Raw genomic sequence first — 13,897 nt, 5'->3', positions numbered from 1 at the left:
ACATCTGTCTTCAGCCAAATTTCTCCTCACTGGAGATGTGAAGATCTGTCCATCTTCACAGAATCCCACCAATGAAAACTCAGTATATCCAAAATTGAACTCACCACCACTTCCCTGTACAAACTTGCTTTTTCTCTAGTATTTCTTGTCTGAGTAAAAGGCCTCACTATCTCTCCACTTACCAGAAACCTTTACATCATCTTCTTGTTTTCCTTGATAAAATGAATCTGTAAAGCCTGTTGATTTCATTTCCTAATCTGTTATTTCTCCCACCTCTCTTAGTCCATTTCTTGTTTAGATTGCTTCAGTGGCCTCCTTAGTGGTTCTTCTGCTTTCAATCTCTTCTTTAATATTGCACACTACCTACAGAATGTTCTTTCTAAAATACAAATGCATTTCTGTCACTTCCTTATTGAGCTGGTATTCCCTGTTTGTTGCTGTAGGTCTATTCTCAGTCCTTCTTTTCTCCGCTTGGTGCCTGGAAGCTAACCTCTATGGACTGCATTATATGGGCTTCTTTGCTGTCTGTCTTCCTGTTGGGTTTGGCTGATTCAGGGCACTGAGGGGACAGCGGGAGAGACAGGTTGAGGTACCCGTACCTTCACCCTGCATTCCACGGGAGTCCTGGCAGTGACTGCATTCCTTTAGACTACTGTCCTCCTAGTTCCAATGACTCTAGTAACATGGGATCCTCCTTGCCATTTTGGAACTTGGGCTGCTGAAAGCTTCCTGCTGTTGTTGGTGCCTGAGAACTTCATAGTGCCTTATTATTAGTGCCTTAAGCCTGTCCATATCTTTACTGAACTATTTTCAGTTAAATCCTTTTGAGTGTCAATGGTTTCTTGCTGAGACTGATACTTATCTAAAATCCTCCAGTGCTCTGCTTTCAAGATGGAGTCCACATGGTATAGTAGTAGTCATGGTTTACCACTCCAGCTACAGGTGTTCAAATGTCTTCTTGTATCCCTGTACCTTCCATCCATGCTCCCTCACCAATATAAAAATCCAATATCTCTAAACTGAATTAATTCCATAATTTATCTCATCTTCATGATTCTGTACACACTTGCTGGTCCTCTCCACCCCCACTCCCACCTCCTAATTTTTGTCTTATTGCCTCTACCTTGCCCTTCAGCCCTTTACTCATATTTTTGTCTTTTCTGGGAAAGTGCCCATAATTCTGTCTTCTGCTTCAGAATTGAAGAAGTACTTGTTCTCTGTGCTCTTATAGTGCCCTCCAATGTCATAAATATTGAGCTATAGTATTTTCTGTCTGTCTCCTCCTTGGTTGGAAAGACTGAAGGACTATAATTATATAGGAGAATTTATTGGTCATAGAACGTTAAAACTGCTACTGTTACCTTCCTGAAAACTTTTTTTAAAAGAAGATTCTTGGCAATTAAACAGTTAGAAAATGTATTCCATTTTCCATCTCTCAGTTCGTAGGTGTAAAGCTTTGAAGGAAAAAGATTTAATTAGAACGTCTGAGTCAGACTGTTACTGCTACAATCAAAATTCCCAAGTGGAGTGGAAATACATATGGTCGACTATGCAGGTAAGGGCCTACTTTTAAATCATGTCTTAGGGACAGAGAATTACCATGTTCTAGGGACAGGAAATGTACCATTTCAGGAATAGAAAGTATTTTTGGTATGACACAGGTCTGTGTATCACTATGAGAGCTGACTTGAGGATCACACACAGTGGTTCAATGGGTGAGCAGTGTGAGAAGAGGACACTAACTCCTTCATACTCTCCCTCAGCCCCTCCCAAGCCACTCCCAATGAATATACTATCTAAATGTATGCAGCATATCTGCTGTTCAGGCAGTCTAAAGACAACATGTTCCTCCTACTTTCCAAAATTGCCATCCAAAACCCCTCCAAATAGAAATTCTGGAATAACCACTGATCCCAAATATGGCCAAGATAGCAGTTGCTCTCAATTGCCTAGTACTTTCTTTCATTCAGCATTTAACAAATATTTATTGAGTACATATTAAGTGCCAGGAACTATTTCTGGGCTCCTAGGATACATCAATGAACAAAATAGATCCCTGCCATTGTGGATATTTACATTATCTAGGGTGGGGAATAGTAAACAATAAATGTAATAGAGATTAAAATGGTAAAACTAGTAAGTACTATGAAAAAAGAAAATGTAGAGTAATATCAATGGGATGAGAGAAGTGGGAGCAAATTGGCCAGGGTAGTTCTCATTGAGAAGGTAACATTTGAGAAAGATTTCAGTGGAGTAAGTTACCCAAGAAGGTACTGGGGGGAAGGGTGTTCAAGGCTGAGAGAATAGCTGGAACATTGTATCAGCAAGCATTTGATGTCGATTGATGCCATTGCTGATAATATGCACTACTTTGATCACATGGTTAAGGTAGTGTTTGTCAGGTTCTTCCACTAAAATTAGTATTTTCTTCCCTTTAATGAATATTTTGAGGTGATAATTTGAGACTGTGTAGATAACCTCTTCCTCATCAAACTTTCTTCCCTTAGTTTATCATTCATTGATGATGCTTTACTGAATCAAGAATCATGATGATGTTTATCAAATGTTGATTTTTCTATATCCATTCTTTTTTTTTTTTTTTTTTTTTTTTGAGACTGGGACTCACTCCAGTTGCCCAAACTGAAGTGCATTGGTGCAATCTTGGTTCACTGCAGCCTCAACCTCCCGGGCTCAGGTGATTCTCCCACCTCAGCCTCTCAAGTAGCTGGGACTACTTGAAAGGTGTGCACTGCCACACCTGGCCTTTTTTTTTTTTTTTGTAGTTTTAGTAGAGACGGGGTTTTGCCATGTTGCCCATGAGTCTACTGAACTGCTGGACTCAAGCGATCTGCCTGCCTCAGCCTCCCAGAGTGCTGGGATTATAGGCGCAAGCCGCTGTGCCTGACATCATTATTCCATTTACATTCATTGGCATTCTACTATAAGGAAGAGATTTTCCTCCTCCCATTTATTTATATCCATGTAGTCTCACACATTGCCAATTATTTCAGGAAACTACAATCCATTACTCTCATTATTTATTTTGATACTCAAATTGTCCTGGATTTAACCAGTCAGAGCCCCTTCAACTAGCTCCTGTGTCCTTCTGCCACGTGCCTAGCATTTTTAAGCACTACTTTACTTTCTAACAAACAAGATGTTCTAGACTTGTGTAATATCATAGACTCAGCTCTGGAATCATACATTTTTTCCAAGGAACAGTCAACATTAGGTGTGTTCATTGCATATCGTCATGTGTGTACACACACATACACACCCATACACCTGCACATACATCTGTATCTACCTATTAGAAACTGTGAGTTCTGAGATCTCCAATACCACAGGATTCATGCTAGTTTTCCAGTTTTCGTATTTGTAATTCCCTTGTCTGATAATGAGAAACTTGATTCCCGTTTCCTCAAATATATTTATTTATTTGCCTAATCCCAGAATACACTAAAAGTAGTTTCAGAATTGCAAAGTCACACCATTGCAAAACACAAACCTAATAACAGGAGTTCAATATTTATTTATAGTGTTTTTTTTTTAAATCTTTTTCTGAGGTTGTGTATTTTAGGTTAATTCATCCCAGTCCACTCCCACTTCAGTATGGTTATACTATTCATTCAAAATATAGTTTGTTTTTATTTGTTTCAATTTCAGGGTTTTCACCCATCCTGGTCAATTTTATCATTTTTATTTTTATTTTTTTAGTTTGTTGACAAAAAGTCACTCTATAAAATATTTGAAGAGATTTATTCTGAGCCAAATATGAGTGACCAGTGGCCTGTGACACATCCCTCAGATTCTAAGAACATGTGCCCAAGATGGTCAGGGCACAGCTTGGTTTTACACATTTTAGGGAGATATGAGACATTAATCAAATACATTTAAGGTATACATTAGTTAGGTCGAGAAAGGTGGGACAACTGGAAGCAGAGAGGGGTGCAGTGTTCCAGGTTATAGGTAGATTTTAAAATTTTCTGATTGGCAATTGGTTGAAAGAGTTATTATCAATAGAAAGGAATGTCTGGGTTATCATAAGTAATTGTGGAGACCAAAGTTTTATCGTGGAGATGAAGCCTCCAGGTAGCAGGCTTCAGAGAGAATAGATTATAAGTGCTTCTTATCAGACTTAAGGTCTGTATTGATATTAAATACTGGTTGGTTTTTCCTGAATTCCAAAATGGAGGAGGGCATAATGAGGCATGTCCAACCCCTGCTTCCTGGCATAGCCTGAACCAATTTTTCAGGTTAACTTTGGAGTGCCCTGGCTGAGAAGAGGGTTTCATTCAGATGGTTGGCAGGGTAGGGGGTGTTAAAATTTTATTTTTGGTTTACAAGTTTTGTTTACCTTTTTATTCCCAGAAAAGATCATAGTGGGTTTTTTAAATGAGATTTTGTTTTTAATTTTTTTAAAAAACCTTTTTAATTTTTAATTTTTTAGATTTGGGGGTACATGTACAGGTTTGTCACATGGATATATTGTGTAATGCTAGGGTTTGGGCTCTACTGAACCCATCCCCTAAATAGTGACCATAGTACCCAATCAGTAGATTTTTCAACCCTTGCTCCTCTCTCTCCCAACCACCTTTTGAAGCCCTCAGTTGTCTGTTGTTTCCATCTTTATGTCTGTGTTATTGTCATTATTTATGAGTATCTACAACATTAATACAGCTTAAAAGTTAAAACTCTATACAAAGGTATTTTCAGAGAAGTGTCACTTTCCCTCCTCCCTCTATTAATTCCTATCCAACCCTTGTAGACAATCAGTTTAAGGAGTTTCTGGTATATCTTTCCTGTGTCTTTTTTTTGCAAAAGTAATTAGCGGTGCATATTTATATAGATGGTGTCTAAAGCCATGAAATCGAGTGAGTTTAGATGGAGAAGAGAAGAGGACCAGTGGCTAAGCCTGGGTCAGTCTTATATTAAGAGTTCAGGGAGAAGGAAGGAGCCAGCAGAGGAGAAACACAAGGAGCGACAGTGAAGAAGATGTCCTGGAAGCCCTGGGGAGAAGTGTAATGAGGAGGAGGGAATAACCAGCAGTGCCAAGTGCTGTTGACAGGTCAAATAAGATGACTGAGAATTAATTGGGCATTTCAGTTAGCAACATGGAAGCACCAGTGACCTTGTCAGGGCAGCCTTTTGGGAATGAAATCCTGATTGAAGTGAGAATGGAAGGAGAGGAACTAGAGACTGCAGGCACAGGCAGCTTTTTAAAGGAATTTTATTGCAACAAGAAGCAAAGAAATGGGTGGTAGCTGGAGGGAAAAGTGGAGTCCACAGAAGGTTGTTTTTTCATTTTTAAATGTATGCTGAGAGAAATGATCTCGTAGAGAGGGAAGAAGTGCTGCTGGGATGTCCTTGAGTAGGCAAACGTGGATAGGATCCCATGCCCAAGTCGGGACTTGCCTTTATGGAGCCTGCAAATTTCCTCTGGAAGAAATTTCCTCCCCACAGGCAGGAAGCGGAGCATGTGCCTGCAGGTGCTGACAGGTAGGGGACTTTGCAGATAGGAGCTGGTGGACATTCACTTCTGATTTCTTCCATTTTCAGTGAAGTAGGAAGGATCAACAGCTGAGAAGAGGATGGGGAGGAGTTGTTGAGTATTGAGGAAGAAGTTGTGAAATCCTTTATTGCAGAGGGTAGAAGAATGAATGAATAGTAATATGTGGTATGAATGACTGCAGCTTTCATGTCCCTCTCTGAGTTCACAGTCATGGATTTGAAGTGAGACCAGTGTGCATTTCTGCAGCACACTGGTGATGCAAATGCAGGAGTAGAATGGTGGAGAGTTGAATTTTGTAAGTGAGCATGACAAAGCAAGAGGGGTGCAAAGGAGTCAAGGGTATGTGCCAGGGAATGGTGTGTAATAATTGATCATAGGGTTTAGCTGGCTAAAAAGAGATTGAGGATATTAAGAGGGTAAGGAGCAGGAGAAGAGAAGGATGTTCAGATCCTTGGTGGGGTTGGGGCACTAGATGGGTACACTGGAAAGATAGGAGATGGTGGTCACACAGTGAGATGCATGAAACAAGATGTATGGAGGGGCTGCAGTCTGGTACTGACAAGGTCCGGGGTATGGCCATGGAGTGATGAGCTGAGGTAGGGAGGACAAGAGCATAAGAGGAAAGGAATCCCAGGAACTGAGAGGCCAGGATATTGGAAGGATTGGTGTGTATATTGTATACACTGAAATACCTAAGAAGAATGACAGGAAATAGTATTGGAGAGAGAGCAACAGTGAGCCAGGAGCCAGGAGCCAAAGTCAAAGAGAAATGTGGGGGTTGGTAGATAGATAGTGGGTGATACTGCCTGATGACTGAGATTCAGAGCTGGTGCTCTTACTCCCCTTTCAGGTTGCCCTACTCTTAGAAAAAGAAGAAGAATAGAGAGAAGAATGGACAAAGGCAGCAGCAAAATTGTCATTTAATGACCACTGGGTTGTCACCATCGGCTTGTAGCCAGTGCTTGGTTGTATGATGTGAATAGGACCTGAGGTTGGGATCTTGTCCTTCAGTAGGCATGGTGAGAGAAGCATGAATTACAGATGCTCAGCTGATCCAGAGAAAGGAAGTGCTTTTTCTTAATCACAGTAGAAAATGGTGTAGATATAAACCCTATTTTCAAACCATGCCTACTTACATATTTTGCCACCCGATCACAGGCATACTTCAGAGATAATGTGACTGTGGGTTTGGTTCCAGAACACTGCAATAAAACAAATACCCCATAAAGCAAGTCACACAAATTTTTTGGTTTCCTAGTACCTATAAAAGTTATGTTTACACTATACTGTTAGTCTGTTAAGGGTGCAATAGCATTATATCTTTAAAAAAAACCCTACATACCTTAATTTAAGAAACAGTTTATTGCTGAAACATGCTGACACAAAGAAATGAAGTGAGCACATGCTGTTGAAAAAATGGTGCCAGTAGACTTGCCCGACAGAGTTGCCACAAACCTTTCATTTGTAAGAAATGCACTGTCTGCAAAGCACAGTGTAGTAAAACAATAAAATGGGTATGCCTGTACATTCTTCTCATCCTTTTTAATGTCTCTTGGCCACAATAACTTGCTAGAAGAGGGACTTAAATCAGCCACAGCTTGTGGGGAGAAGCATTCACTTTCAATAATGTCTGTGGTTCAGTGTGTGTTTGGACTAAATACAAATCTGTTGATTCTACCTCTGGGATCAGAACATAGAACGCTACCCTTAGCACTTGAGTATTCTTTACTCAGCTGACCTTGAGTTCTCTTTACTCCTTTGCTCTTGTTTTTAAGAAGCTTATAAGAAGTTTTGGCCGGACGCAGTGGCTCACGCCTGTAATCCCAGCACTTTGGGAGGCTGAAGCAGGCAAATAGCTTGAGCCTAGGAGTTCGAGACCAGCCTGGGCAACATGGCGAAAACCCATCTCTATAAAAAATACAGAAATTAGCTGGGCAGGTGGCATGTGCCTCTGGTCCCAGCTACTTGGGAGGCTGAGGTGGGAGGGTCACCTGAGCCCTAGAGGTACAGGTTGCAGCGAGCAGAGATCCTGCCATTGCACTCCATTCTGGGCAACAGAGAGAGACCCTATCTCCAAAACAACAACAAAGAGAAGTTATTCTGTTTATGGATTTGTTTGTTCTTGTTTTACAGGTGAAAATTACCAGTTCCGGCCTGTTCAGAATTGTATATATCACAGAAAGACATAATTGCCAATATCCAGAAACCATTTTATCTTTTATCAAATGTGTGATTCATAACTTTTGGATACCAAAAGAATCTAATGAAATAACCATAATCATCAATCCATATGGAGAGACTGTGTGCTTTTCTGTGGAGCCTGTCAGGAAGATATTTAACTATATGATACATGTGAATCGAAACAGTAAGTCCAATTTTATTATACTTGACTTTCTGGATTCAGTTTTTCTGGAGTAACTTTTCAATAAATTGACTTTTTTCCTTTTACCAACATTACATTGATAAAAAATCTTTTTGTTATGTGTTTGTGTGTCTTTTTTACTCCAGTCATGGATTTCAAACTCTTCCTTGTGTTTGTGGCAGGAGTTTTTCTTTCCTTTTATGCAGAGACCCTGAGTCAGTAAGTATTCCTTTTTATATTTTTAACTTTGTGAATGAAAAGAGGTTTAGATCATTTTTGACCACATGCTAAGTATTTTCACATTATTGTGCATTTGTAGTGCATACTTTAGGTTTTGCAAATAGGTCTGAAGATGGTGTTGAAAAGGCCTTTGAAAACAGTAACAGTTATTTGCATAGCGTGATATGTATATGTTACAAAGTGCTTTCACATATTTTATGTATTAACATATTTTATTAGATCCTGATAATAACTATGCAAGCTCTGTATTATTGTTCTCATTTTATAGATGAGAAAAGCAACATCCTTCATCACACTATTAGTTCTTATCAGGGCTGGAGATTTGTTCCCTGGTTTTCTGGTCCACACACCTTGCTCTATTACATTAGAGCCGCCTCCTAGATTTATGGCCCTGATACAGAAGGCTGAATATAGCAAATATCTGACTCTTAGAGAAACGTATTATCATTTTCTTTTTTATTAATGACATATTCTCATCTGAGAAACATATTATTCTGATGTTTTGTTTCTTGGAATTCTCTCATGAGAAAGAAATCTTTTTTCAATATTTTATTCTTAGCTTGTGGATTCTAGGTTAGTACCCAATACTCGTCAGCTGTTCTTAACATTGTTCATTTTGAAGCTTTTCCTTATAGTGTTACCAAGTGTGTTTAATGTCATCCATGAACTTTATAAGCCAGATGATGCATACATAGCATGCAGAACAAAGCCTGGACTCCGAGGAGCTGGGTTGTAATCCCTAATCCTCCGGTGAGCAGATACTGACTTAGGGAAGATTTTTTAACTTCTTGGTGCCTTAATTTTCTCCTTTCTAAAACCTGGACAAGTGCCTGCTACATGATAGGTATTTAGTAATTATTGTCTGATCAGATCCTGAATATGAAAAATAACTCAGACATTCTGGTTTGCGTTAGTGGCAAGCAACTTACCATGAATTTCAAGTACCCATTTTGTTTTTTAAGAGTATAGGATATAAGGAGAGCTGCCATCTGAGTTTTTTGTTCTTAGTATTATTTATGACCGACGTTGCCAGGTTAAACATGCTTTTCATACTCAAAGTGCTGTTTGGCATTTAAATGGCTTGTATCTGCTTATCTTGACAGAAGCCCTACTTTCTATTACTCTTCGGGAACTGTGCTAGGTGTTCTAATGACATTAGTCTTTGTCTTGCTGTTGGTGAAACGATTCATTCCGAAGGTAGGCACACTATGTGTAAATGAGTAAAAAATGGAAATCATGATCTTACAGACATGAAAAATTAATCAAAATTAATTCACATTATGATAGGTTCTAATTTAAACTATGTTTCTTCATTATGTAAACTGGCTCTAAAATGTATCTTTTTCTGATGTTCCTGATTTTATTGATTACTATATGTAGTATTAAGTTTTGGTGCTACTTTTTTTGAGACCATTTTGCTTTCTAGGTAATGTGTTTTTATTGAGTAATAGGAAGCTATTTCTATATTGAGTGAAAATTTCTATTATCTTTATAGAGCTGGGAATCTCATGATGCTGAACCATTGGGGCCTTGAATAACAGCACTGCTACATCTGAGAATTTCTTTATTATTATTAGTTCCCCAATCCACCATCTTCCTTTATTTTTATTTGTTTATTTTTTTTTTTGAGACAGTCTTGCTCTGTTGCCCAGGCTGGAGTTTAGTGGCATGATCTTGGCTCACTGTAGCCTCTGCCTCCCACCTCAGCCTGCCAAGTAGCTGGGACTACAGGCACACACCACCATGCCCAGCTAATTTTTGTATTTTTTGTAGAGACAGGGTTTCACCATGTTGCCCAGGCTGGTATTGAACTGCTGAGCTCTGGCGATCTGCCTGCCTTGGCCTCCCAAAGTGCTGCAATTACAGGCGTGAGCCACCGTGCCCAGCCAGACCTTCAATAAAATAACGCACTGAACTTAGTTGGGGATAAATAAATAATTCAGGATGGTGGTGTTGCAGTTACACTGATTAAAGTTTACAACACCAGCATTATTTTGAGATAAATTTATTCTTTATAACAGTGCTTCTCCAACTTCAGTGTACATGCAAGCCACGTGGGAATCTTGTTGAAATGCAGGTTCTGATTCAGCAGTCTGCGGTGGGGCCTAGGACTCTGTCAACCCAGCAAGCTCCATGTGATGCTGGTGTTGCTGACTTGTGGACCACACCTTAAGACCCTAGGGAGTTTCTTAAATTGACTTCAATTCAGTTTGATGTAGGAGTTTCTAATACAAAAGGTTTATTTGTTTGCTTTTATTTTTATGAGAGTGAATGAACAAAAAAATGTGTCATTTATTTTCTTCCACACACAGTATAGCACCTTTTGGGCTCTAATGGTTGGTTGTTGGTTTGCTTCAGTTTATGTTGTGTGCCAGTTGATGGAAGATCTGAAGTGGCTGTGGTATGAAAACAGGATATATGTATTAGGTAGGTAAATAGAAAAGCAATACGCTCTGTGATTGGTAAAACTGAGATGTACAACTAGAGGCCTTCTTTTGATAGATGTTTCTCTCCAACATCTAAATTTTCATTTTGAACTAAGGAAAGGTGCTACTAAAAAATAATATTTTGTTTATTTTATTCCCATTGTTGGTGATTTCAGTTCATTTAGATCTCATTTTAGATGATTTCCCTATGACATGTTTCTTAGTTTTCTATAGTAATGATCAAAAGAGGAAAAAAAAGTGTTTGTCCCTTTTGAATGCACATGCTTCTGAATTGTGGTTAAGCTCTAACCACATCTAACTTGTAATGTAAAAGCTTCTCTGAAAAGCGACTGTTTATTTCTTTCTCTCAAGTATTCAGTAGGAAAGGTGAGAAATCCTAAATATAAACGACTAATGAAAACTTGACTTTTCAGAAACAGAGAGGCTAAGAAACCATTTATTTTCCTTGTTTTTCGTTACAAAATAAATGTTTTTATTGTTTATTTTAACGAGAAAATAATGGACAATGAGAGAATGAATTTTCTCCGTACCTTTAGCACCAAATTTCTCACATAAGTTCACTTCCCTCAAAAGAAAAGCAATTAAGTTTTTTGTTTTACTTGAAAACTGTGTATTTTTTAGCTCATTCTTCTTTTTGTGCTTCTTTTAAATTACAGATATCATGGTATGCTCCCCTGAATACTGCACTATTCATCTCTAAAAAACAAGAGCCTTTTCCTATATAATCTGTTAATTATTATCTGAAAAATAATTACATAAAATCATCTATTACCCAGGCCATGATAAAATTTCCCATTCTTGATGGCTTATATAAACTAGGATATGGTCCAGAACCACATTTAGTATCTGTTTTGTCCTGTAAATTGCTTTTAATCCATAGCAGTTTTTTTTTCATCATAGTGATATGCTAAAGAGACCAAGCTTGTCCTATAGAATGTCTACCTTTTATATTTATCTGATGACCCCTTTATGGTAGAATTTAACATGTTCTTCTCTTCTGCGTATTTTCTGTAAACTGGAAATTAGACCTCAAGGCTTGGTTAGATATAAATTAAACACTTAAGATAGAATACCTAAGAGGTGATGGGCACTTCACCTTGGATCATACCCAGAGACACAGCATAGCTTATAGTCTCACCATCGTAATGATGAGACTGAACATTTGGATTCAGAGGATGACTCCCTCCACTGTAAAATTACCTTTTCCTTTTATGACTAGAAGGTAAAAATAAAAAATAGGGTTTGTAGCCAGTGGTCACATACAACTATGACTTCTTCCTGGCCAAAGTAACCATGATAACATTTTAATCCAGCGAAGATGCTGGACTAAAATACAGACATACTTATATATCATCATCATAATGAGTGTACATCCCAAATTATTGCGAAAGTCAGCCTAGTATCTCATATGGAAGGAATAACACCCTATGTACATTTTTCAACCTTACTTGTGGGGAAAAAAAAAAAAACAAAAATTAAGGTTCTCTAATAGTTTTTACCTTTAAGTCAAGGCTCTGCCAGCTTTTTCACATAATGTCTCAAATTCAAATTTGTATTATTTTACCTCTTCCACTTTTCCAGGCTATGTCTTGATAGTTGGATTTTTCAGCTTTGTTGTTTGTTACAAGCATGGGCCCCTTGCAGATGACAGGAGCAGAAGTCTTCTGATGTGGACACTACGACTCCTCTCCCTGGTTCTGGTCTATGCTGGTGTGGCCGTGCCTCAGTTTGCCTATGCAGCCATAATCCTCCTCATGTCCTCCTGGAGTCTGCACTACCCGCTGAGAGCATTCAGTTATATGAGGTGGTATGTATTATTTTTCCCCCCAGCAAATTTGACATTTTGAGCTCTGGTTTTATTATTTGGGAGAGTTTTTGCACACATCATGTTAATCTCAAAATTACATTTGATCTGGAGATTTCATTCTGAGCAAGATTGGGGGTGGAGGGGGAAGAGAGCTCCAAGCGTCTGATCCTATCTTCATGGCTAGTCTTCATTAATCGTTCAGAGCTGTACCACCAATTACCAGGTAATTAGAGCTCACTCAGAATTCACTAGAGTCAGTGACAGAAGTACTTGGACTCTGGGTTACCTAAAATATCTTCTTTTATTCAACATTTTCTTTAATTAGAGCCAAAGACTACTTTAGTGGTATCAGCTGTCCTTATGAGATACAAATTAGGAAACAGAAATGAATCATAAATGATTGAAAGGTATTATTTGCATTTAGAACTTTCTTTTCTCTTAGGTTTTAAGTTAAGGCTTACGGCCTTTGAAGTATAAAAAGAAAAATGAAGTAACCTCTATTGTCACAGCTTTGTTATGTTTCTCCTCAGTCATTGAGTCTGAGCAGCTGTTTTCACGTCAGGTGCACAGATGGGGATGGTTCTTGCCCTTGAGGTATACTTGCTAGACATCAGCATACATTTCTATCTCTTTTAAGTATTAAAATAGAGACTTGCCCAGGGACCAAGGGTATATAGAGAAAGCCAGGAGAGCTTTCCTGGAGGAGATATTACTATGCTGAATCTTAAAGAATGAATTAAAATAACCAGATGAATAACCACGGAGGGCTTTCCTGATAGAAAGCCCAGTTTGGTACCATCAGGAGGCACGCAGTGTTGTCAGTGCAGCAAACAAGGTGGGCATGGGCCAGATGCATGGCAGCCATGCTAAGCAATCTAGTCCAGTCCTGTACACAGTGGGGTTTAACCGTGAGACATTTTAGTTAGTCCTCTGACTGTTGCCTGTATAGCAGTTATCAAACCAGTTGCTTAGGACCCAGGCAGATACTATGGTGAGTGATGCTGAGCAGGGGTAAGGCAGCAGTAACCAGGAGGAGTGTGGGAAATTCTGCAAAGCAACCTCATTGAAAGTGGGGCAGTTAACACTCAGCTTGAGCTGATTGCTCTCGTGTGGGAATATGAGTCCTGTATTGCCAGATCTGCTGGTTTTCTAGAAAAATTGGAAGTGGGAATTACGATTAGAATGTGAAATCTTAGCATTTTAAAATGTTGGCATTTAAAAATAAAAATAATTAAAAATAAAAATACATTGGACAAACAAAAATCACAGCAGAGACCATAAATACTCATTGGCCCGTGGGATGTGGCCCATCTGTCTTCTGGCACAGCAGGTGGATACAAAGGGGAGGTCCCTGTGGCAGGAGAACAGTTATCAGACATCACAGTGGTCCAGGCGAGAGATGATGAGGGCCTAGGGTAGGACCATGAGACCAAGGCTAGAAGAGGGAGGGAATAAATGTTCAAGAGGTAAAATTAGCTGTGAGGAAGGACACTATGGTGACTGGTAGTTTATGGAACTGGTGACTGTGT

General features: G+C 39.0%; 1 protein-coding gene across 5 annotated transcripts in view; it reads left to right on the top strand.

The window, feature by feature from the left end:
* Positions 1–13,897, top strand: part of NEMP2 (nuclear envelope integral membrane protein 2) — a 74,098-nt gene that overhangs the window by 8,310 nt on the left and 51,891 nt on the right. For all 5 annotated transcript variants that reach the window (XM_031651427.1, XM_031651426.1, XM_031651425.1 and 2 more), the window contains 6 exons: positions 1,440–1,555; positions 7,646–7,877; positions 8,021–8,093; positions 9,218–9,311; positions 10,427–10,541; positions 12,143–12,368. In XM_031651427.1, coding sequence (XP_031507287.1) covers positions 1,440–1,555; positions 7,646–7,877; positions 8,021–8,093; positions 9,218–9,311; positions 10,427–10,541; positions 12,143–12,368 — 856 coding nt within the window. The remainder of the gene's footprint in view (positions 1–1,439; positions 1,556–7,645; positions 7,878–8,020; positions 8,094–9,217; positions 9,312–10,426; positions 10,542–12,142; positions 12,369–13,897) is intronic.

The sequence above is a fragment of the Papio anubis genome, chromosome 10 (assembly GCF_008728515.1).
Source record: "Papio anubis isolate 15944 chromosome 10, Panubis1.0, whole genome shotgun sequence".
NCBI lineage: Eukaryota > Metazoa > Chordata > Mammalia > Primates > Cercopithecidae > Papio > Papio anubis.
Note: the sequence above shows the minus strand (reverse complement) of the source record. Positions and strands in the feature narration are given on the sequence as shown.